The 23,456-nt window shown below is 50.7% G+C and overlaps 1 protein-coding gene across 3 annotated transcripts; it reads left to right on the top strand.

Annotated features, from left to right (window-relative positions):
* The first annotated feature begins 9 nt into the window (after window positions 1–9).
* Mtch2 (mitochondrial carrier 2) lies at window positions 10–18,929 on the top strand. Of its 3 annotated transcripts, none has more exons than XM_004851813.4 (13): window positions 29–198; window positions 2,504–2,588; window positions 2,730–2,836; window positions 6,392–6,418; window positions 8,660–8,722; window positions 10,504–10,561; window positions 10,933–10,984; window positions 11,243–11,302; window positions 13,578–13,671; window positions 15,233–15,280; window positions 16,088–16,155; window positions 17,313–17,388; window positions 18,722–18,929. In XM_004851813.4, the coding sequence occupies exons 1-13, from the start codon at window positions 112–114 to the stop codon at window positions 18,806–18,808; spliced, it is 912 nt and encodes a 303-aa protein (XP_004851870.1). In that variant the 5' UTR covers window positions 29–111; the 3' UTR covers window positions 18,809–18,929. The 3 variants fall into 3 exon arrangements, with proteins under 3 accessions (XP_021119828.1, XP_004851870.1, XP_021119829.1); XM_021264170.2 differs by having other exon boundaries at window positions 31–176; XM_021264169.1 differs by lacking the exon at window positions 16,088–16,155 and having other exon boundaries at window positions 10–198.
* Window positions 18,930–23,456: the final 4,527 nt, after the last annotated feature.

Genomic DNA, 23,456 nt, shown 5'->3' with positions numbered 1-23,456 from the left:
CCCGCGCGCCGCGGGCGGGCCAGTGAAGCCGGCCGCCCCGGCACGTGATCTGGGACCGGTGGTGTCGCTTGGTGGCTCGGTCTGTCCGTCTGTCCGTCCGCGGGTGCCATCATGGCGGACGCGGCCAGTCAGGTGCTCCTGGGCTCCGGTCTCACCATCCTGTCCCAGCCGCTCATGTACGTGAAAGTGCTTATCCAGGTATGAGTCGTCGCCGTCCCCTGCCCGAGGCGCCCGGGGGTCAGTGCGGCCCCTTCTCCGCGCCGGTCCTTGGCGGGACGGCGCCCACCGCCCCGAGGGTCCCGCGTCCGCGCCCTGTCCCGGCCAACTGCCACCGTGCTGCCGGCGGCGGCGGCGCCCGAACCGGAACCGCGCTTCCGCCCGAGAGGAGCCTGGCCTGGGCCCCTCGGCGTCGACAGCCACGCCCGGGCCACCGCGCGGGACGCGATACCTCAGGTGGAGCCAAATCGGAAAGAAGAGAGAGCCAACATTGTTATTCCTTACTCGCTTTGCTTCCCATTTTTCTTCTCTTCTATTTATTTCGCTACTGTCACTACTGCCGTTCTCCTCAGAGATTTTAGCACTAGATACCCAGATAAACACAAGGACCCATTCAGAAGTGATCAGGAAGTCAGGTTTCAGAAGGGTCCATTGAGCTCTTCCCACAGCAAGAGTCCGTGTGGTTTATGACAGCGAATATCGCGTTCTTCCAGCTGGAAATCAGTTCCGCGGAGACTTTCAGGAGTTTAAGCAAGCCTTAAGCTCCCTAATGTTCCATCTCGCCTCCACTGGGTTTACTTTCTGATTCTTACATGGCATTCTGTATTCATAGGCAGGTAGACCAGTTTTTAGCTGATGATAGACTTAGATTGTATTTTCAGTTGCTTTTCTAAGCTTCCCTGAGAAGGACAGGTCATTCTTTTTTTCTTTTTAACCTTTGTTAAGAGTTGGCATAATTACCTCATTCATTGTACCAAGGAAGGAAGCAGTTTTTAAAGTCCAGGTTTTCTCTACCTTTCTGTGAAAAACATGAAGACAATAGAGAGGACCTTATTCTTGAGGTGTGACTGACAAATTACTTGTTGCTGTTGACCCATGTACATTCAGATTCTGTGTGGAGAGGCCTCTTGTGACACAGGTTATTTGCACCCAGAGCAGAGACATTGAGATGTACCGTGATGTTTAAAACAGGATTGGCACATTTGGGCCTGATGGCATCTGAGGTGACATTTTTCAGCATATCCAGTATGAACCCATTACTCAATAGTTCCCCTGGAGACAATGTTAAGTGACATTCAGAGCTCTTACCCCAAAAGCTTGAATATCCTTCATTCTGATTTCACAACATCGGGGTGCTGTCCAGTGTGTGGGTTTTGGTGAAATTCCCAAATACTCAGCTTTAAAAATAGTTCCATGATGGGCCGGGGATTTAGCTCAGTGGTTTCACCGCCTGCTGCGCAAGCGCAAGGACCCGAGTTCGATCCCCGGTACCAAAAAAAAAAAATAGTTCCATGATAGTAGACAGGAGTTATTTAATAGAATAGCTTACGGGCCAGGGATTTAGCTCAGTGGTGCTGCCGCCTGCCTCACAAGCACAGGATCCTGAGTTCAATCCCCTGTACCAAAACCAAAACAAACAAAAAATAGAATAGAGGGGCCGAGGATTTAGCTCAGTGGTTTCACCGCCAGCTGTGCAAGCGCAAGGACCCGAGTTCGACCCCCCCCATACCGAAAAAAAATAGAACATTACGAGGTAACTACAAAACAGAGTCAAAACTGTCCTGTAGCGTTGAGTCCCTCAAATATCCAAATAGCATCAAAAATCCTGAATAGACTCCACAAATACAATGGTAATCATTAATTTTATAGAATGCCCTCTGTTAGATTGTTAATGAGAATCAGTTCATTTAACAGGAACCTAGCTTGTGATCATTTCCTAAGTGAATTTCGCAGCTATGTCTACATTTGGCCCCTGAATGTTTTTGTCGGACCAAGTGATGCTGGCATAGTGGGCATCTTGTCTTGTTCAAACATTAAAGATGTCCTAGATTTTCTTCTGAAGATATTTTTTGAGTCTCCTCAGTAAAGTGTTTCTAACAAAAGTTTCCTTATCCCGTTTCAGTCATAAAAAAAAATTAGCTTTTCCAGCACCTGCCTTGCAAGCACAAGGTCCGGAGTTTGATCCCCAGGACCAAAAAAAAAAAAAAATTAGCCTACTTCATGGACTTTGAACTGGAGTTTATTGAACCTAGCCTTAATCAGTTCGACAGAACAGAAACCGAACAGGATGGTACTTTACCCTTTGTTGGAAAACATAAATTGCTTTTTTTTTTTTTTCTGGTACCAGGGATTGAACTCACGTCCTTGCACTTGCAAGGCAGCCGAGGCACCACTGAGCTACATCCCAGGCCCCAATTGCTTTTTTACTCGTGTTGTTTATTTAAGGCCCTGCCACCAAGGGATTCCTGGGAATGCTAAATGTTAACATTTTCCCTTGTTTTTAAAGGTGGGATACGAGCCTCTTCCTCCAACAATAGGACGGAATATTTTTGGGCGACAAGTGTGTCAGCTTCCTGGTCTCTTCAGTTACGGTGAGTGTCTCGGATTTATTTGGGAGCAGATGATGTTGAGGACCGGCAGGCAGGAGCTACTGGAGAACCTAAGGCCGGCCTGACATTTTCGTGTAACCATTTCTCTGAACTGGACCTGAAATCTCTGACTTGTGTTCCTAGCTCAGCACATTGCAAGCATTGATGGAAGGCGTGGGCTGTTCACTGGCTTAACTCCAAGACTCTGTTCGGGAGTCCTTGGAACTGTGGTCCACGGTAAAGTTTTACAGGTAAGAGGAAAAGCAATTCATTTTCTGTTGGATTTTAATTGCTTTTTATGTTCAGTTTATTCTACTGATTAAGAGCAATTTTTGTTCTGTTTTGTTGAGACAAGGTCTCACTGTGTAGTTCAGGCTGACATTGAACTCACTGTATAATCCAGGCTGGGCTCTGCATGTCTCGGCCTCTAGTACTGGGATTACAGTGTGTACCACCACAACCAGCGCATTTTTTCTCTTAAAAAAATATTTTTTCTTAAAATACCTATTCATCTTTCCTATATAGGTCAATATATTTTCATCAAAGAAGGAAAGATGCTGATGAAAACATTCTTTTCCCTAAAGTTAATTTTTTAAAATTTCTAATGCTATCTTTTTTTTTTTTTTTTTTTTGCTACCGGGAATTGAACTTGGGTCCTTGCGCTTGCGAGGCTGGTGGCAGAACCACTGAGCTAAATCCCCAGGCCAATAACACATTTTGTATTAAAAACTTTTTTTATAGGAAGAATGTAAGGTAACCGGGTGTGGTGGTGCGTGCCTACCATCCCTGTACTCTGGAAGGCTGAGGCAGGAGGATCGCAAGTTGGAGCCCAGCCTGGGCGACCTAGCCACTTGGCAAGACCTTGTCTCAAAAAATTTTTTTAAAAGGGCTGGGATGTATATCTCAGTGTTGGTTCAATCTCCAGTACCAAAAAAAAAAAAGAAAACAAAACAAGCCTCCAAATCAGGGGAGTTGTTACCTATGGGGAAGGGAAGGAGGGCCTGGGAGGGCAGTGCTCCTCTTGGCCTGTGTGTGTCGTTGCCTGTCAGGTATTTACCATGCTGTGCACTGTTCTGTGTTCGCGTTGGGGCCTGGTCACATCGAACAGCAGTGCAGGGTGGTGGTTTCCTTTGAGAAGGGGGAGGATGGAGGGAGGCCCTGAGCTGCCTCTCCCGCTCGGCTTGCATGTGAAGGAAGTGGAGACCTGAAACCCAGGAGGACAGAGGTGCTGAGGGTACCCGTGGCTTCCTGGGCTGTCTGCTCCTGTCTCTGTGCAGGGGACGGGGCCCAGCTCAGCACCACACCCCGGACAGCCTTCCCAGCATAGAGCAGTGCCAGCCCTTGGAGGGCATGTGCCTTGCTGGTGGGTGTGCAGGTGAATTTTAAATTTGTTTTGATATGTGTGAGAGATGTTTTCCAGTATGTCATAACTTTTTTCTTCTGGTGCCGGGGATGGAACCTGGGGTCTCCCACATGCTAAGCATGTACTTTACCACTGAGCCACACCCCCAGCCCATAAAGTTGGTTTTTTTTTTTTTTTTTTTGGTACCAGGGATCGAACTCAGGTCCCTGCGCTTGTGCAGCAGGCGGCGAAACCACTGAGCTAAATCCCCGGCCCATAAAGTATTTTTAAAACATCAGTACAGGGCTGAGACCCCAAAGCTTAGCTTCCGGTTCTAGCTGTGCTGACTGAGGCCTCTGCCACCCCCTAGAGTTCCTCCTACCTCGGCCCAGCCTCCCGTCTCAGGTCCTAGCACCAGTATGCCGAGGCCCGGGGCCTAGGGCGTGCTGTGTGTGTGTGTGTGTGTGTGTGTGTGTGTACAGGTACATGCGTGTGTGTGCCCATGTGTGTACCAGGCCCCCTGAGGCTGTGCTGGTGGCCTTACTCCAGGCCACTGCCATCTCCTGGTCTCCCAGGTCTCCCAGCTGTGTGCTGCGCCTGAGCCTGAGCCCCTGCACGGGCTGCCCAGGACATCCTGGTCACAGGAGCCTCGTGTGCAGATTGAGCTGGGCCCGGGTTCCCCCAAGCAGATGGGAGCAGCTGGCCCAGGCGGCCTCCAGATGGAGGCTGAAGAACAGGCAGCCAGAGACTGCTCCTCGGCTTCTCTGCCCCACTCGAGGGCATATCCTGCCACGGACAAAGCCAGCAGGAGGACCCAGGTGGTGTGGGATGCCATGGTGAAGCCTGGGAAGGGTCCTGAGGGCTGTGTGCACTGAGAGGCCGGAGCAAGGCTCGGAGGACCTGGTAAAGCACCAGTGCCTGCGGGGGACTTGGCCCTCAGTACGTGCCCAGTGCAGGGTGGACCTTGTGTTGGACCTCATGTCCTTTCAGGGCCTCCTTCCTCCCGAAGCCACCACTGTTCCCTCGGCTGCGAGTCTGGACGCGGCAAAGGCAGGCAGAGACAGAGTCCACCTGACAAGCATCACAGACACAGTTCTTTCTTTGTGATCCTTTGGTTTTGCCAGCTTCTCTTTACTTCTGATAGTAAAGCTGGTGATATTCTGATTGTTCTGATTTCTCAATTGTACTTACCACAGTGTCAGGATAAATTAACCTTTAAAGTTAGTGTTTAGAAAATGCATCTGCACACAGAATTGTCCTCTGCTATATTTATAAAGGTGTCATGTAGCCAGGTGTAATCCCAGCACTTGGGATGCTGAGGCAGGAGGATCACTGAGTTCAAGGCCAGCCTGAACTACACCGTGCGACCCTGTCTCAAAAAATAAATAAATAAAAATCTAGAAATGAGTGAAAATTTTCAAAAAGGCCTGAAACTATTAAGAGTTAATTGTAGCCACAGACCTACAATATAGTTGGAAGATAGCGCTTTGCTTAATCTTAACATTTCTCTCGCCTGTGAGTATATGAGGGGTGTGTGTGTGTGTGTGTGTGTGTTACGGGGCTTAGAACCTTGGGACTCTTACAGGCTACCCAGGTGTTGCACACCTGAGCTATAGCTCTAGTCCTTGCCTGCGATTAATTAAAAAAAAGAGTTCGATTCTCGGTACCAAAAAAAAAAAGTGTTTTAGCAAACTGGTAGTGCACACCTGTAATCCCAGCATTAGGGAGGCTGAGGCAGGAGAACTTCAAGCTCAAGCCTTGAGCTACACAGGGCTGCCTGGGCTACAAAGGGAGACCCTGTCTCAAAAAAAAAAAGTATTGTCTATTTTTTTAATCTAATGTAACCAGAAAGTAATAAAACCAGTTGTCATCCAATAAGGAGCTCAATTATCTGACTGTTGTATTTTCTGCTAGCCCACTTTCTGCTTCTGAAATATCTGCTATTCTTCCAGTGTTCTCTGGGCTTTGGTATTACTCATATTCTCTTCTGCAGAAGAGAAAAAGTTGTCATTTACCTGTTTATTTTCTTTGTGATACTGGGGATTGAAAGCAGGGCCTACACAATGCGCTACATCCCCAGGCCTTTCTTTCTTGTTTCTTTTGAGGTAGGGTCTTGCTAAATTGCCCAAGCAGGACGTGAATTTGCAGTCCTGCCTCACCCTCGCAGAGTGCAGGGGTTGCAGGCCTGTGCACCAGGCCTGACTTCCTTTGTTTTCACTAAGTTTTCATGAACACAGCTTTGTTCCTCCACCTGACCACCAGTATGTTAAGCTCTGCAGTGAGATCCTCTTGAAGACATTTATTTCCGGTTGATTAATTAGCAGTAGAAATTAATTGAAGATTTGCAGAAAAAGAACAAAACTAAATGCCAGTTCTTCTGTTTTCTGCTAATAGAGTTTTCATCTTGTCTGCCCTCACAGGATACACAAGTGGCCCTAACCCCTGTTCTCTGTTTCTTCCACAGCATTACCAGGACAGGGACAAGCCTGAGGTATGTTGCAGCTGCCCACTGTGCAGATCCCAACTCCCTTGCAGGCCTCCTGTTCCATCGAAGCCCAGTGCTGGCTGGGCAGGGCTGCTAGCTGGAGCCATTCTGTTTCAAACTGGCAACCAGGAGTGCTGGGGAGTGCTTGTGATCCCAGCACTTGGGAGGCTGATGGAGGAGGATAATTGCAAGTTCAAGGCCAGCCTGGGCTTCTTAGCAGACCTTGTCTCTAAAAAGCAAAAAACCTATCAAGATTTCTGTCTTTTCTGATTTTTTTTTTTAACTTGAGACTTTTTTTTCCCTTTTATTTATTTATTTACTTATTTATTTATTTTTGGTACTGGGAATTGAACTCAGGGGCTCACACTTGGCAGTGCCACTGAGCTACATCCCTGGCCCTATTAGTTTTTTTATGAGTACATGTGTGCACTACATGACCACATTTATCATAGGGAGCTGGTCCATGTACATAACACATCCTAATGCTTTTTCATTCCCTCCCCTACCCTCCCTGCTCCCTCCAACTCTTGATCCTCTTCCCATCTACAAAAGATCTTACTTCGATTTTTTTTGTTCGATTCTTTTTTCAAATGCCTTTTCCCTTCCTTCCCTTCCCATTCTATCTCTTGTTCCCCTTCCCATTTGAAAAAGATCTCTGTACTTTGTCTTTTATTTTGTTCTTTATTTATATTTTGGTTCATTTCTTTTTTTTTTTTTCCCTGTACCGGGGATCGAACTCAGGACCTTGCGCTTGTGAGGCTGGCACTGGAACCACTGAGCTAAATCCTGGGCCTTTTTATTTATATTGTGGATTTCTCATGTAAGAGAAACCATGCAAGCTGGGTGTGGTGGCAGATACCTGTAATCCCAGCACTTGGGAGCCTGAGGCAGAAGGATTCCGGTGAATTCAAGGCCAGCCTGGGCTACATACTGAGACATTGCCTCAAAAAAAAACAATGTTTAAGCTTGTGCACCTGATTTATTTCACTTACCTTTTTGGTCTCAAGGTGCATTTGTTTTCTTACAAATAACTCTTAAGTTTATTCTTCTTTATGACAGAGTAGTACTCTTTTGTGTATGAATACCACCTTTTCTTTTTTTTTTTTTTGGTACTGGGGATCAAACTTAGGCGCTTGTGCTTGCGTAGCAGGCAGCGAAACCACTGAGCTAAATCCCCAGCCCTACCACCTTTTCTTTATCCATTCATCTGCTCATGGATGTTGTAGGCTGCTTCCAAGATTTAGCTATTATGAATTGTGCTGCTGTACACATGGGTGTGCATGCATCACAGTGATATGATGTCTTTAACTCTTTTGGGACAATCCCTAGTAGGAGAAAAGTGGATCACATGGAATTTCTAGTTTTCATTTTTTAGGATCTTATTTTATTTTTGTTTGTTTGTTATTAGTTACTAGGAATTGAACTCAAGACCTTGTGCTTGCCAGGCAGGAGTGGTGCCACTGAGCTAAATCCCTGGCCCTTGTTTTGTTTCTTGAGACAGGGTCTTGCTGTGTAGTTCAGGCTGGCCTTGAACTCACTATGTAGCACAAGCTGCTCTCGAACTCAAAGTGCTCCTCCTGCCTCAGTCTCCCAAGTGCTGGGATTACAGCTGTGCACCACCATGTCTGGCTAGTTTTAGATTTTTTAGGAATCTCCATGCTGATTTCCATAATGGTTGTACTAGTTTACACTCCCAGCAGTGTAGAGGGTTCGTTTTTCCCCACAACCCTGCCAGCATTTGTTATCATTTGATTTCTTTTTTTTTCCCTGTACTGGGGATCGAACTCAGGACCTTGCACTTGCCAGACAGACAGGGTGCCACTGAGCTAAATCCCCGACCATCATTTGATTTCTTTTTTTTGGGTACCGGAGATCGAACTTGGGTCCTTGCGCTGCTTTCGAGGCAGGCGACGGAACCACTAAGCTAAATCCCCGGCCTGTCATTTGATTTCTTGATGATGGCCATTCTTTGGAGTGAGATGAAATCTCAGTGCTGGATTTTTTGGTACCAGGGATCGCATTTAGATCCTTGTACTTTCGAGGCAGGCGGCAGAACCACTGAGCTAAATCCCTGGCCCTCAGTGTTGTTTTAATTTGTGTTTCTCTAGTGACCAGCAGTGTTAAACATTTTTTCATGTATTTGTTGACCATCTATACTTCTGAGAAATGCCTGTGCATTTTTTGATTGCATCTTTTATGGGGGGGGGCATCTAATTTTTTTGTTTCTTCTCTGGTTTTGATTCCCAGGAGTCAGGACCTGGAAGTGGACAAAAAGAGGGTTCGCCTTCCTTTGACCAAGTTATCAAAGAGGTGAGAGGAAGTCACTCCCTGCTCTTTCCCTGGGTTAAGGCCAGTGCTTCCCTGTCTGTCCCCAGAAGAAAGTGAGCCTTCGACTTAATCCTAGGGACGGAAGGGAAGGGGAAGCTAACAGGGTTAGGACAAGGCGTATACCAACTCCCCTCACTGAATGTACTAAATAGCAGCAATGACAGGAACTACTGACTACCCAGGCTCAGGATGGTCATGGCAGGCATCCCCTCTGCCCTGTCCTGGCAGCCTTCTGATCAGGATGGCACATGGCACGTTCACACCATCACAAGCTACACTGCAATGTCCTGGGGTTCCAGTACAATTTTCGAGCCTTACTTTGTCGTCCTTAAAGGACTGCACCTGTGGGGACCAGAAGTGGGTCAAGGTATGGGGGAGGGGAGGGGCTGTGGACCACAGCGAGGTGTGTGTGTGCGCACCAGTCATCCGGCAAATAGTCATTTTCACACACGTATTCTGTGAAAAACTTTTGTTTTTCTTTGTTTCTTGAGACAGGGTCTCACTACTCACTACATAGTGAAACTGGCCTTGAACTCACTGTGTAGCCCAGGCCGGCCTCCCTGCATCAGCCCCCCAAGTTCTGAGATAACAGGCATGTGCCATAAAACCCACCCAAGAAAAACATTTTAAATTACAACAAATTGGGTTTTCCTCCTTGCCTAACATAAAAAAGACAGGAGAAGCCCTGGCTGTGGACATAGGTGGAATTCAGAGACTCATTTTGCCCTCTCTCTGGGGGTGGGGAGAGTTGGGTAGGCTCTGTTTGTTGACTTTGTTATTAGTGTGTATTTACAGACTGGTAGGCTTCATTTCACCATATTTGTATGTGCACTTAACGTGCTTTGATCTTTTCTCCACCCACTAACTCTCCCTCTTCCCTCCCTGTCCCCACTCATTTGGAGCTAGGCCTGGTGGGACTACAGGCCTGTAATCCCACCACTCAGGAGGCTGAGGCAGGAGCATTACAAATTGCCCAGCCTGGGCAATTTAGTGAGACCCTGTCTCAAAATAAAAGATGGGCCAGGGATGTAGCTCAGTGGAAAGGGTCTGGGTGCAATCCTTGTACCACAAAAGTAAATACATAGATTAGATAAGATAGCCCTGGGCCGGGCCCTGAACTCACCCTTAGAGTGAAAGGGAAAGGCTTTCAGCAGTGGGCACTGGTGTTTCCTCAGCTGCAGCCGCCACCCTGCCCCAGGTTCGAGGTACTGCCTTTGCTGTGGAGTGAGAGTGTGTGAGATCAGCCAGGAGAGGATTTTTTTTTTTTTTTTTGGTACCGGGGATCAAACTCGGGTCCTTGCACTTGCAGGGCAGGTGGTGGAACCACTGAGCTAAATCCCCGGCCCCCAGGAGAGGATATTGAAATGTGGGAGTGGGGGCAGCCCTGTGACAGGGCCTCTAGTGACTTCCCCTCCTCAGACAGCTCTGGGGAGAAAAATGACCCAGCCTAGGTGAGGGCTGGCTTTCAGGCCTGCGGGCGCATCTCCTATGTGCGCATCTCCTGTGCTGTGCTGCTGTGGGCAGCCCGCACAGTCTCATGAAGGGAACGGGGTGCCCTGAAAGAGCTCAGTGGCTGCTCTGCCTGGTCTCCCTGTGGCCTGCAGCCTGCCCCAGCCTGGCCGCTGCTGTCCAGATGTGTGATAGCCGCCGAGCAGTGTCACCCGGACCCACCCAGCCAGTCCTCGGGCTCAGGGCGGTGGGCACTGCAGTGCTGCCCCTGGCCCTTCACAGGAGCTTAAGTGTCTTCTGTTCATTGTTTCTAGACAACCCGAGAGATGATTGCTCGCTCCGCTGCTACCCTCATCACACACCCCTTCCACGGTATGTCCCGCCCTCACCCCAGCCTCCTGCAGCTGTGCTCTCCTGGCCAGTTAGGTGCCCAGGAGCTGATGAACGCACTGTGCCTGATATTTTTTCGGTGGCATTGGGGATGGAACCCAGGGCCTTTGCACTGAGCTACATCCCCAACCCTTTTTAAAATTTTGGGACAAGTCTCAGTAAGTTGCCATGCTGGGCTCAAACTCCAGGTCCTCCTGCCTCAGCCTCCTGAGTCCTGGCCTGACAGGCGTGCGCCACCACAGCCAGCTTTTCCCTGAGTTTTGCAGATAGTAAAGTGCCTTAATTGGAAATGCCTTTTTTTGAGGCTGTCTCTGCCGTCATAGTTTCACGAGTCCTTTCTCTGTGTCCTACAGTCATCACTCTGAGGTCGATGGTGCAGTTCATAGGAAGAGAATCCAAGTACTGGTGAGTGATCTTGGTGTCCCCGAGGCTCCTGACGAGGGTGGGGGAGCTGGCTGCCCATTGGCCCTCACAGGGCAGATCCGCAGGGGTCAGCTCGGATCACCTGGAAGACAGGATAGGAGGAAACCAGCCTGGATGGATGGCTGGGAGTAGGGCTGGGCCCCGAGCACAGGGAGGAGCAGGCGTGTGTCTGCTGGCGGGCGTGAGTGGGATCTCATCCAGCTGGGTCTCAGCACCGTCCCCTTTCTCCTGTGTGTGCAGTGGGCTGTATGACTCCGTAGTGACCATCTACCGAGAAGAAGGCCTCCTGGGGTTCTTCGCGTGAGTAAGCATTTCTTTGTCCGCGTGTGGTTCCTTTTGGTACTGAGGATCGAACTCGGGACCTTGCGCTTTCGAGGCAGGTGGTGGAACCACTGAGCCAAATCCCCGGCCCTCTTATGTGGTTCTTTTGGTACTGGGGATCGAACTCCGGTCCTTGCGCTTGCAGGGCAGGCGGCGGAACCACTGAGCTAAATCCCCGGCCCCTCTCTTACATGGTTCTTATGAAAGTGGAAACGCTTTCCTGAAAATATGGGTGGGGAATCTTCATTTACTTCCCGGGGAACTTTTGTTCCCTGGGTTTACTTTATGATAAGTTCCTTTTAGGCCCCTTCTGGCTTAAAGTCCTTGTTGTAAAAATCCCAGACCTTTACTCAGGTGCCGTGGTACATGCGTATTGTCCCAGCTACTCGGGAGGCTGAGGCAGCAGGTTGCTAGTTCAAGGCAAGTCTAGGTAATGGAGACCCTATCTCAAAATTTAAAATATAAAATGGGCTGAGGTATTTTTAGTTAATAAAAAGAGGAAAATTAATTTTTGAAAAATAGGAAAATCTGGGCTGGGGACTTAACTCAGTGGTTTCGCTGCCTGCTGCGCAAGCGCAAGGACCCAAGTTTGATCCCTGGTACCAAAAAGCAAAAAAGAAAAATAGGAAAATCATCTTCACATTTATTTTCCTTATGCCAAGAGAATAAAATTTTGTACTTTGGAAGAACTTAGTCTACTACACTCATTCTACTAACAGGAAATTGGAAGCTGCACATGGCAGCGCACCTGCGTAATCCCAGCTACACTGGGGGCTGAGGCAGGAGGTTGCTAGTTTGAGACCAGCCTAGTGAGACCATGTTTCAAAAAGACAAAAACAGGGCTGGGGTGCGGCTTAATGGTAGAGTGCACAGGTGAGCCTGTAGGTTCAGTCCCTAGCCCTGCAAACACAAAAACGTGACGTTATTAACTAAATGGTCTGCTTTTATTTCAGACTGCTTCCACATACTTGAATGTGTTTTCTGTTCTTTTCTTTTTTTTGAGACAGTGTCTGGCTATATAGTCCAGGCTGGCCTTTAACTCACAATGTAGCCCATGCTGGCTTCAAACTTATGGCGATCCTCCTGCCTCAGCCTCCTGAGTGCTGGGATTACAGGCATGTGCCATTCCACCGGCTTGAATGTTTTCTTACAGTGCTAGGAATTGAGCCCTCAGCTTTGCACATGCTAAACACCTGCTCCACTGAGCCACACCCTCTGCCTAAAATACCAAATACTAAATACTTAATCATAAATACTCTGGGCAATATGCAGGACCACTAGGATTAGTCTCATTTTTATTTTATTTTTTTATTTTTGGGGGTACCGGGGATCGAACTCGAGACCTTGCACTTGCATGGCAAGCTCCAGAACCACTGAGCTAGATCCCCAGCCCAGTCTTATTTTTAGAGCCTGAGAAAGCATTAGCCAGGTGTGGTGGCACCCATCTGTAATCCCTGAACTCTGGGAGACTGAGGCAGGAGGATCGCAAGTTCCAGGCCAGGCTGGGCAACTAACAATTGTCTCAAAGTTAAAAGCAAGAAAAGGGGGCTGGAGATGTGGTGCAGTGTGAAGGCCCTGGGTTCAATCTCTAGTCCAAAGAACAATGAGGCTCTTGCCATGCATGTGCTGCCTGTCACATGGTGATTGGAAGCTGGGCTCACACCTGCTCTTTCATCTGCAAGGTAGTGAATGCTCGCACCGTGGCTCCGTCTGCGTAGTTCCCTGTCTCTGGAAACATGTTTGTTTTTCACTACTGTGGCTCAAACCCAGGGGTGCTTTACCACTGAGCTTCATCCCGAACCCTTTGTAATTTTTTCATTTTGGAACATTCTCACTAAGTTCCCCAGGTATGTGAAACTTGCCATCCTCCTGCCTCAGCCTTCTGTAGTGTGCACCACTGTGCCTGGCTTGGAAACATGTTTTTGATGTCCCTCATCTCTGTATTTGGACCGTTCTTATCTTTTGGCCTGCCAAACTGGAGTATCGGATAGTTTCGTAAAGCCATATTTGAGTCTCTTCTACAGAGCACCTCCAAACCGTGGGCCTCCATGCTCAAAGTCAGTAGTAGATAGAGCAAGCCATATGTTTTCAGAGTCGGCACAGAAGCCATCCGGGCTGCTCTCCAGGGCAGGGCTGGGCCTGGACTTGGACTGGATGTCTGTCCTGTCTTGTCCCATCCCGAGCGTCTGTGTTGAGTGGATCCCCTCTGACCCGTGACACTGTGTGGCTCTCATCTCCACTGTCTCTTCATCAGGGGTCTGATTCCTCGCCTGCTGGGGGACATCATTTCTCTGTGGCTGTGTAACTCGCTGGCCTACCTCGTCAATACCTACGCACTGGACAGTGGGGTAGGTGTGGCCGTGAGCCGCCTTGGGCCACCTTGTGGGCCTTGGACCTCCATGGCGGCTGCTTTGCCAGACTGAGCACGATGGGGGTCAAAGTGATGAGGCCCATTTAAAAAGGCTAAGAGATGATCTACACTGCTGACTGCAGAGAGGTGACCTGCAGAGTCCCAAGGCGTGACAGGGCTGGGAGCGGCCCCTCTGGTTCAGGGCCTTAGGGAGGTCCTTTCCTTACTGACCCCCAAGACAGACAACACAGTGAAGCCGAGGAGGCTTTATCCCACATACTGGGTTTTCTGTGGTCTCTGTTACTTTTAACTTTGCTGGAACAAAATACCTGACACCCATAATTTAAAGGAGGGTTACTTGGGCTCATGGTTTCAGTGCATGCTCCTTTGGTTCTGAGGCAGACAGGATGCAGAGAGGCCTGGCAAAGGAAAAGCAGCCCCACTTTATGCTTGGCAGCAGAGAGAGGAGGAGGACCCGGAAGGGGGTGGGCCCAGGCCACGCCCCAGGGAACACGTCTTCGGCCGGCCCACCAGCCCGCCTTGGGATTGATCAGGACCTTGTGCTTGCTAGGCAAGCGGTTTAACCATGGAGCTAAATCCCTGGCTGGTGCTCCACCTTTAAATACAGGAGACTTAGGGGACATTTTAAGTCCAAACCTTAAAATCTGTGTAATCGAGGGTGTTTAGGGGACGCTAGGGCTTTCTAGAAAGTCTGAGGTTTTTTGAGCCAGCCTTTCCCGGAAGCTGTTTTCCTGCACACTGGGCTGGCTTCCTATGTAGACAGCTCCCTCCGCCCTGCCTCAGTGCCATCCAGAGCTGGCTTCGCACAGAGCTAGGGAGCTAGGGAGTTGTCTCTTGGATATTCGGTGAGCAGAGTTTTGCAGGGGATGTATTTTTTTTTTTTGGTACCGGGGATTGAATTCGTGTCCTTGCACTTGAGCAGCAGGCGGCGAAACCACTGAGCTAAATCCCCAGCCCTAGGGAGATGTATTTCTAAAGTGTGGAAAAATTTTTCTTTGCGGTTTCGGTACTCGGGATCAAACTCAAGACCTTCCACTTGCAAGGCGGATGCAGCACCACTGAGCCAAATCTCCGGCCCTGGAAAACATTTTTTAGTAATCACATATTTCTTTTGTTTTTGAAATATTGAGGTTATTACATTAGTTCCTAAACCATTCTAGGGCAATACAAGTTTCTGTGGCAGTTGTGAAACAAGTTGATCATTTAGATTGCTGGCTTTTATGCTCATAACCAGTATTTTATGTTTTATTCTCAAAATTAATTTTCAAGCACTGGGTGTGGTGGCACATGCTTGTAATCCCAGCACTCAGGAGGCTGAGGCAGGAGGATAACCACAAGTTCAAGGCCAGCCTGGACTACATAGTGAGTTCAAGGCCAGCCTAAACTACACAGTGAGACCCTGTCTCAAAATAAATAAATAAATATTTCAAGTTGTCCAAAAAATGCAATTTAGAAGTAAAATGTATTTCTATGTCTTTGGGGTTAATATTGGCTTAATTTTTTAATTCATTCTGATAGAGTCTCTTTTCCTGTTTCAGGTTTCCACCATGAATGAAATGAAGAGTTATTCCCAAGCTGTCACAGGAGTGAGTTTTTATACTTCTCCTAACCTCCTGGGAATGGTTGTGTTTTTTCTTTTAGGTCTGGCCTGTATGTGGGTGTGGTGCCTGCCTGCATTTAGGGAGGCTGAGGCAGGAGGCTGGCAGGTTTGGGTCCTTGGGAACACAGCCACAGGGCACCATGCCCAGCTCCTCACTGACTTTTCTTTTCTTTTTTTTTTTTTGGTACCAAGAATCCAACTCAGGACCTTGTGCTTGCCAGCCAGGCGGGGCACCACTGAGCTACATCCCGGGCCCCTGTCATTGACTTTTAAAGTAGTTTCTCTTGTCTTTGGAAGAATACTCCTATTTTTGTTTTTTGGTATGGGGGATTGAACTTGCACTTAGCAGGCAGGCACAGTGCCACTGAGTTACATCCCCGGCCCTGCTCCTATTTTCTTACAAGGTGTTTTGAAACGCTTTCTCTCTGTTGGTTATATTTACTTTTTCTCCAAAGTGATGTAGTTCAGTTTTATATGAATAAGGACTGGGTCCCAGGTATGAGCAGCCTTCTGCCCTCTTGTTAACATGTTGGATGGAGGCCAGGTGCAGGCCTTTAACACTGGCTGCTTGGAGGGCTGAAGCAGGATTGCAAATTGGAGGCCAGCCTCATCAACTTGGCAAGGGCCATCTCAAAATAAAATATGAAAAAAGAGCTGGAAAAATGATAAAGACCTGGGTGTGTGGCTCGGTGCCCAGGCTCTGTGTCCAGCCCCAGTCCTGGCAGAAAAGCGCTGTCAGGCCGGGTGGGCACAGTGGAGTTCAGGTCTCACAGAGCGGCCTCTCCTTTTGCAGTTCTTCGCCAGCATGCTCACCTACCCCTTTGTGCTTGTGTCCAACCTCATGGCCGTCAACAACTGCGGGTGAGTGCCCTGCTTTTTGGGTGTGGGTGGGAGCCAGGCCCTGGGCCAAGCCTTACAGCCCAGCTCCACCTTTTCACCTGGGAGCTGCAGCAAGGCACCTCTGACTGTCGTGCATGCTCTCCAGACCCCAGCACCAGCGTCTGCTCTCAGGCAGTGGCCTTCTTGCCTCTTCGGCCTAGAGAGGGCACTGGTAACGTCTCTCGGGTTTGCCTGCACCTGTACAATTGATGTGCAGTTGCCATGGGCATAGTAAGTCCTAGACTCAGGAGGGCAAGGTCGTCGTAGGTGTTGACGTTCGTGTGTTTCCTATGAATATGTCAGAAGGTGAGTCAGGCATCGAGTGACAACCAGTCCCCTTTTTCCTTCAGGGAGAAAGTGAGTTTCCCTCTCTGCCCTCAGCCAGGAAGTGCAGCGATGGCCTGAGTTGGGCAGAATCTGCCCCTCTCGCCACCTCCTGCTTCTTTCCATCCATTGCGCACTTGGAGGCTGAGTTAGACGCAATGCTCTTGTTCCCCGAGGCTCCTCTAGAGCTTGTGGCGGTGGGGACACCAGAGCAGGAGCTCGAGGTCAGCAGTGTTCAGATCCAAGTTTCCAGTGTGCTCTGTGGAAACAGCAGTTAGTTTTAAAGTTGTGTCTCCTGTAATTGCTGTGCACAAGAGTTTCATTTGTCTGCCACCAAGAATCGTAAATATAGGAAAGAATGAGATCTTACTTGTTGATTTGAAATGAAATACGGGGCTAGGGATTTAGCTCAGTGGTTCCACTGCCTGCCTTGCAAGTGCAAGGTCCCGAGTTGGATCCTCAGTACCAAAAAAAAAAAAATCCTTTGCCGGGGATTTAGCTCAGTGGTTTCGCTGCCTGCTGCGCAAGCGTAAGGACCCAAGTTCAATCCCCGGTACCAAAAAAAACAAAAAACAGTGTTACTTGAAATGAAATATGCAGGAGGATCCCTTTGAGATGTTTGGTCTTCCCCCTCCTCCAGTATAATTTGTTTCATTAGAACTAAAACTACCAAGTAAATAAATAAGAAAGTAGAACTAAAAGTGGCCCTCAGAGCTCTGCAGCAGGGAGGCATGTTGTCCGGGGCTCGCCGGACTGCAGAGCCCTTGTGGACTGGACGTGGACATGGAGGTGGACGGCCGTCTTCTCTCTTTCAGGCTTGCCGGTGGGTCCCCTCCCTACTCCCCGATCTACACTTCCTGGATAGATTGCTGGTGCACACTACAGAAGGAGGTACTGCTCTCCCCTGTTACTGATGTGATTAACTGTGCTGCTGGGGATGAACCTGTGGCCAAGCACTAAGCTGCATGTGCATGCACACACACCCCGCCCTGAGGCAGTGTCTTGCTAAGTCGCCCACACAGGGCTCAAATTCACGATCCTTCTGTCTCACCCTCTCAGAGACTGAGGGTACAGGCCTGCGCCACCAGGCCTGGCTTGTCTTTTTATTCCCCTAATTGCCTGTAAACCCCAGCTTAGCTCTTGCAGTCGCCCTTTAACTGCTAATGAAGGCACCCTTTACAGGGCGCTGCACCGGTCTTAGAAATCACCAGCAGGGCCCATAGGAAGTCACTGACGTGACCTAGAGCCATCCCAACGATCTCATTCCACTTATAAATAGGATCTAGGGTGGGCGTGGTGGCTCACACCTGTCATCCCAGCACCGGGGAGGCCGAGGCAGGAGGATTCCCACAAGTTTAAGGCCAGCCTGAGCTATATAGAGAGACCCTGTCATAAAAAAACACACATACCCCCCGAAAATGAACAGGAAGAGAATTATCCTAGTTTGAATAATAGCCTTGATTTCAGACTTGTTTTCACATTCACTTTGATTTGACTTGATTTTGTTCTTTTTGTTTGTTTAGTGAGGCAGGGTCTCACTATGTAGCCAGGCTGGCCTTGAGCTCTGGGCGATCCTCCTCTCTCAGCCTCCCAAACTGGGGTCACAGGTGTGCGCCACCATGCCTGGCTTTTGAGATTTTAAAATTCTCCTTAGAAACCTGACATTTGATTAAAGCGATAGCTAGTAGAGCACCTGCCTCACAGATGCATGAGGCCCTGGGTTCAATCCTCAGCACTGAAAAAAAAGGCTAGGCTTACGGGGTGCCTGATGGACTCCTTTGATTGCCCAGCTGGCAAAGTGGGAAAGCCCCAGTCCAAACTGGGCACGCTGTCTGAGTGAGAGATTCTTGGCTGTGAATGGCACCACATACCTGTGATCCCAGCACTCTGAGAGGCTGAGGCAGGAGGATCGCACGTTCCTGCCCAGCCTGGGCAGTTTATCCGCTCAGCAGGACTCTGTCTCAAAATGAAAGGGTTAAAAAGAACTGAGGATGTAGCTCAGTGCAAAGGCCCCAGGGTCAGTCCCCAGGATCACCCCCAACCCCTAACGAAAGAGTCCCTTGCCTTACTGAGGAGGAGGAGCCCAGCCTGTGAGCAGAAGCCTCTCTGGGCTAGGAGCTTCACCGCACCATAGACGCCTGCCTCTTGGGCACTGGGCTGCTTCCACCCTGGCTGGTGGCCACCCCTTCCCACTGGCCTCACTCGGGGCTCTGCTCTCTCGCAGGGAAACATGAGCCGCGGAAACAGCTTGTTTTTCCGGAAGGTCCCCTTCGGGAAGACGTACTGCTGCGACCTGAGGATGCTGATCTGAAGATGTGGGGCAGGGACAGTGACATTTCTATAGTACCAGACGCACGGAATGATGGGAGAGAATGTTGATTTCTATTCGGTGTGGTGCGTTTTTTAATAATCACTCGATCTTGGGAAACGGAGGCGATGGTGTCTGCCTGTTCTTCCTAGCATGGCACCAACCCTGGTCCCCCGTAGGACCCTGAGTGGGGACCGCTTTGCCCCTTTGTTTCCTGTAAGCAGAGAAGCGGCATTTCCGGGGCGCAGGCAGGCGAGAAGTAGAAGCAGGGGGCTGCCCCGGCGCCCTCGAGTGAGTGTACCACCGGAAGTTGGAAGCAAGCCCCGCCGGACGCCTTCCCGGGGGCCTCGAAGCCCCCAGCCCTGGGCTTGGCCGAAGCCCTCCTTTAGTTCCCTTGTGTTGTTACTGCAGGAGGCGAGGGGTTTTGCTTTTCACTCTTGGGAAAGCGCGTCTCACCCCACCTGGCCAGAAGTCCCCAGGCTCCCAGGACACAGCCCTGGCGTCTCACACGGGCGGCCAGGCAGGCAGCAGCGTAAGGGAGGAAGGGCCCGCCCACTCGGCTCCTGCCACACCCTGTGGGCGATTCCGGGGACTCCGGGCCGCAGCGCTCTTGGCCTCCACAGCAGCGTCGGTTTATATTCGCAGTACGTGTGGCGTTTTTCATATAAATATGTTTTCAGTACCTACTTTTTCCTCCCAAAAAATCCTCCAGTAAAGCCAATCTAGGCAAATGTGCCCCGTGATTTGTGTGTAACTGGCTGAGAAGGAACCAGGCCACCACCAGAGGGCGCCACGGCTTTGGCTGTGTCGGTGCCAGCTGTCTGGATGGAATCCGGAGGGCAGAGTTGGAGTCTCAGCCCTGCGCGGTGGTGCTCGCCTGGCACCCCAGCACTCGGAAGACTGAGGTAGGAGGATCACTGTGAGCTCAAGGCCAGCCTGGACTACCTAGCGAGAGCCCATCTCACAAAAGAAAACCCGCAAAGGCACTTTAGTTGGCCGCCCAAGGCATGGGGCCTGGTGTGGAGCGGGGGTGTGAGGCCCTGGCTTCCGCCAAGCACCGAGGTGGCATCTGGTCACTTCGGTCTTGCTGCCAGTCCAGGTCCGGGGCTGAACGTGAGGTCATGACCGAAGTCACGTTCACTGAGCGTCAGGACGAGCAGGGGCACTTCTGACGCCACGAAGGGAGGAAGAGCAGCTCCGGACGGCCGCCATGAGGTGACCGGAAGCTCCGCCTACAGGCGGTGCCGCCCATGTCCGGGGAAGTGCTGCGCCCCCAGAGGAGGGCCCGCCGGCCTACCTTGACAAGAAAAGTGGGACTTTCTGGGGCGGGCTACAGAAATGCCACGGCAAGAAAGCAGCCTTGGACTGCACACTGTAGCTTTTGTGATCCCAGCTACTGGGGGGTGGGGGCTGAGGCAGGAGGATCGCAGGTTTGAGGCCAGCCTGGGAAACTTCCTGAGACCCTGTCTAAAAAGCCTCCAGGAGTAGCTCAGGTAGAGCTCTCGCCTCCTGTGCAGGACTTAGGCCCAATGCCCTGTACCGCAAAAGGGAAAAAGAAAAGCAACCACAGGATGAAGGAAACTTCAAACATCAGCCCTGTACGCCAACTTTTCATTGTGCTCTAAACCCCCTGTGGCTTTGCTATAATTTCCCAGGTTAGAAATGGCCTCGCCCTCTTGCCATTGAAATCTTCTGTAAGATTCGATTTTTTTTTCTTTATTTTGGATACAAGTTTCAAACTTACAGTCCTGCCTCAGCCTCCCCAAGTAGCTGAGATCACGGACTGAGTTCTAAAGCCCTCTCTGTTTTGCAGCACCTGCCAGTCTCACTGTTCCCTAGCAAAGCTGCCTGGGGCTGCGTTACTTAAACCAGAGCAGGAAGAGCTGAGATCTGGTGAGCCCAATGGAGTTGGTGAAAAGGCAGGAGGAACGTCCAGCAGCTGCTGCAAAAAGGGAGGGAAGTCCGGGCAGCAGACCCTGCTCCCACTGCAGCTCAACGCCTCCTGCCTCGCCCTACCCGGGAGCCCATGGTCAGAGCTTGTGAATGAAGCTACTAAGTGAACCCAGGCTTGGGGGCGCCTGCCTGTAATCCCAGCACTGGGGAGGCTGAGGCAGGAGGACTGCCTGAGTTTGAGGTCAGCCTGGGCTGCATAGTAAGCTCCTATCTCAAAAAAATTCCTCATCTCTGAAATGAGCAATGGGACATTCCATCAGCACATGCCTGGCATGGTCGCTACTGATGTGTGGCAGCTACCTTGAGAGTCAGTTGTTCCGCCCAGACTTCGTGGGAGGCAGTGCGGATCCCAGGCTCTGCCCTCAGGCCTGTGCTTAGCATGCAGATAGACTCGCACCTAGTACCCCCGCACATCTGAATGAAGGTCTGACCACCCGCAGCTGTCCGCTCCTGAGGTCTGTGGGATCCTCAAGCCCTCTTCCCAAACCTGCATCTCAGACTTCATTTTTCAAACTTTTAAAAATTCTGGTGTTTTTGAGGCAGGATCTCACATTGTCATTCAAGCTGGCCTTGAACTCACTCTGTAGCTCAGGCTAGCTTCAAACTCGCAGTGATCCTCCTGCTTCAGCCTCCTTAGTGCTGAGATTCTAGGCATGCGCCACCATACTGGACTTGCAGCTTTATTAAGCACACTAGTGTCGCGCTATATCCCAAGCTAGAGACCGTGGTGGGGTCTGATGACTTGCCCAACCTCCACCTCCCCCTGCTGCTACTGAGCCACAGCCAGATGGTCAGACATGTCCCTGCAGGGTCATCTCCCCTCACCCACTTCGGCTGTCACAGAGCCTTCTCTGTCCCATCACCAGGGTGGGGTGCAGGAGGAGCAGGCCCAGAGGGGCGCCTGTGACTACCTGCCTCCCTGCCTGACGGCAAAGGTGAAAGTTTTTCTTAGCCCAGCGTGGTGGTACACGCCTGTCATCCCAGAACTTAGGAGGCTGAGGCAGGAGGATCTCGGCCAGTTTGAGGCCAGCCGAGCTATATACTGAGACTGTCTCAAAAGAAGACAGCCTTTCTAAGCATTCTGGAAATTTCTTCCCCAGCGTCCTCAATCCTTTCTGGCCCGCGTTGGCCCCAGTCGGCGGCCTCCCTAGCACCACACGTGGCCCCTGCAGCTGCTGTGTGTCTCTCCCTGCAGAGGGAGCTGGGCTATTTATAAACACCAGTGGGTGTCACTGTGCAGTCACAGCCACCTCCTACCACCCCGTCCTCTGTCCTCGTCCCCAGCTTCGAGTCCTGTCCTTCCACTCGGAGCCACCTGAAGGGGACACGAGTGAAGGTGGCATCTACACGGCTGTATGGGTGACTGCCGGGGCGCCCCTAGCGGTGGGAAGCTGCCCGCGCCCTGTCCTGGAGCTGCAGCCCCCGCTCCAGTGGCCCTCCTCACCTCAATCCCAGCGCTCAGGAAGCTGAGGCAGGAGCATCGGAAGTTCAGGCCCAGCCCGGACAATTTAACCACTTAGTGAGACCCCTTTTCAAACTAACCCCCCACGGGCCGGGGATTTAGCTCAGTGGTTCCAGTGCCTACCTCGAAAGCACAAGGTCCTGAGTTTGATCCCCAGTACCAAAAAAAAAAAAAAAACTACCCCCCCAAAACACACACCCATGTCATCAAAACCCTACTTGGTTTCCCAGGTGGAAAGGCTCGGGAGGGCTGAGATGCCTGACTGAACTCAGCTTTACTAACAAAAGGAATTCATTGGCTCAAAGAACGGAAATGAGCTGGGCATAATCCAGGGGTTCAAACAAGGCCATCCACATGGTAAGAAAACACCACCGGGCAGTGCCACACACACGGCTTCTAAGAATTTGTCATTCGGCAGAAAAGACAAGTATGTCCCTGCAGAACACCAACAAAACCCTCCGGGGTGGACCCTGGCTTAGAGTCCACCCTCGTCCGAGAGCCCCATGTCCCAGCTGCGGCCAGAACGCCACGTGGGCTGCACCCAGGGATGCTGAGGAAGGAGGCTCACCACGAGCCCGGCCTGAGCTATGTAGAGGGACCCCTAGCTCCATAGCTAAGGCTTGTGGCACCACAGAGCCGCCCTGGCCAACGCCAGAGCAGAGAGGGCCACACAGGGTCCCCGCGGGGAGGACCCGGGGCCCTTGGTGGGAAGCAGAATGCCCAGCCCCGCTCTTCTCCACTCTGCACGGAGCTCAGGCTGAGGAAGCCCCGCAGAGAGGCCCTGCCAAGTGGGAGCTACAGGGGCCCCTCACCAGCACCTGCCTAGAAAAAGCAGTGCGGCTTCGGGGGAGAAGTTCCTGGCTTTCAGTTAGACACTGAATGCCTCGCAGCTAGGAAGGAGACAAATGGGAAAACCACAACCTCAGAGGTCGCTCAGTTGAAGCTGGGCGTGGTGGTGCACACCTGTGATCCCAGCACTGGGGAGGCTGAGGCAGGAGGGTCACTGCGAGTTCGAAGCCAGCCTGGCCTACATAGTGAGTCAAGGTCAGCTTGGACTATACAGTGAGAACCTGTATCAAAAACATGAAAGAAAAGAAAAAAAAGAAAGAGAAGAGATTGCCCAGTTAGGTGGATTTATAGGCCATTAAATCACCATGCCTTTGGGCCCGGGATTTAGCTCAGTGGTTCTGGTGCCTGCCTTGCAAGCGCAAGGTCCCAAGTTCGATCCCCGGTACC

This window comes from Heterocephalus glaber, unplaced genomic scaffold, assembly GCF_053883595.1.
Source record: "Heterocephalus glaber isolate CG9 unplaced genomic scaffold, H.glaber_assembly_v1.0 deba00000594, whole genome shotgun sequence".
In the NCBI taxonomy this organism is placed as follows: Eukaryota; Metazoa; Chordata; class Mammalia; order Rodentia; family Bathyergidae; genus Heterocephalus; species Heterocephalus glaber.
This window is presented reverse-complemented; position numbering and strand designations above follow the sequence as displayed.

Bases quoted from the DNA above. Each gene is read 5' to 3' on its own strand.
- Mtch2 (XM_021264169.1), top strand. From the start codon at position 112: ATGGCGGACGCGGCCAGTCAGGTGCTCCTGGGCTCCGGTCTCACCATC. The intron at 10,562-10,932 runs GTATGTCCCGCC...TGTGTCCTACAG, and splicing joins CATCACACACCCCTTCCACG to TCATCACTCTGAGGTCGATG. The intron at 15,281-17,312 runs GTGAGTTTTTAT...TCTCTCTTTCAG, and splicing joins ATTCCCAAGCTGTCACAGGA to GCTTGCCGGTGGGTCCCCTC.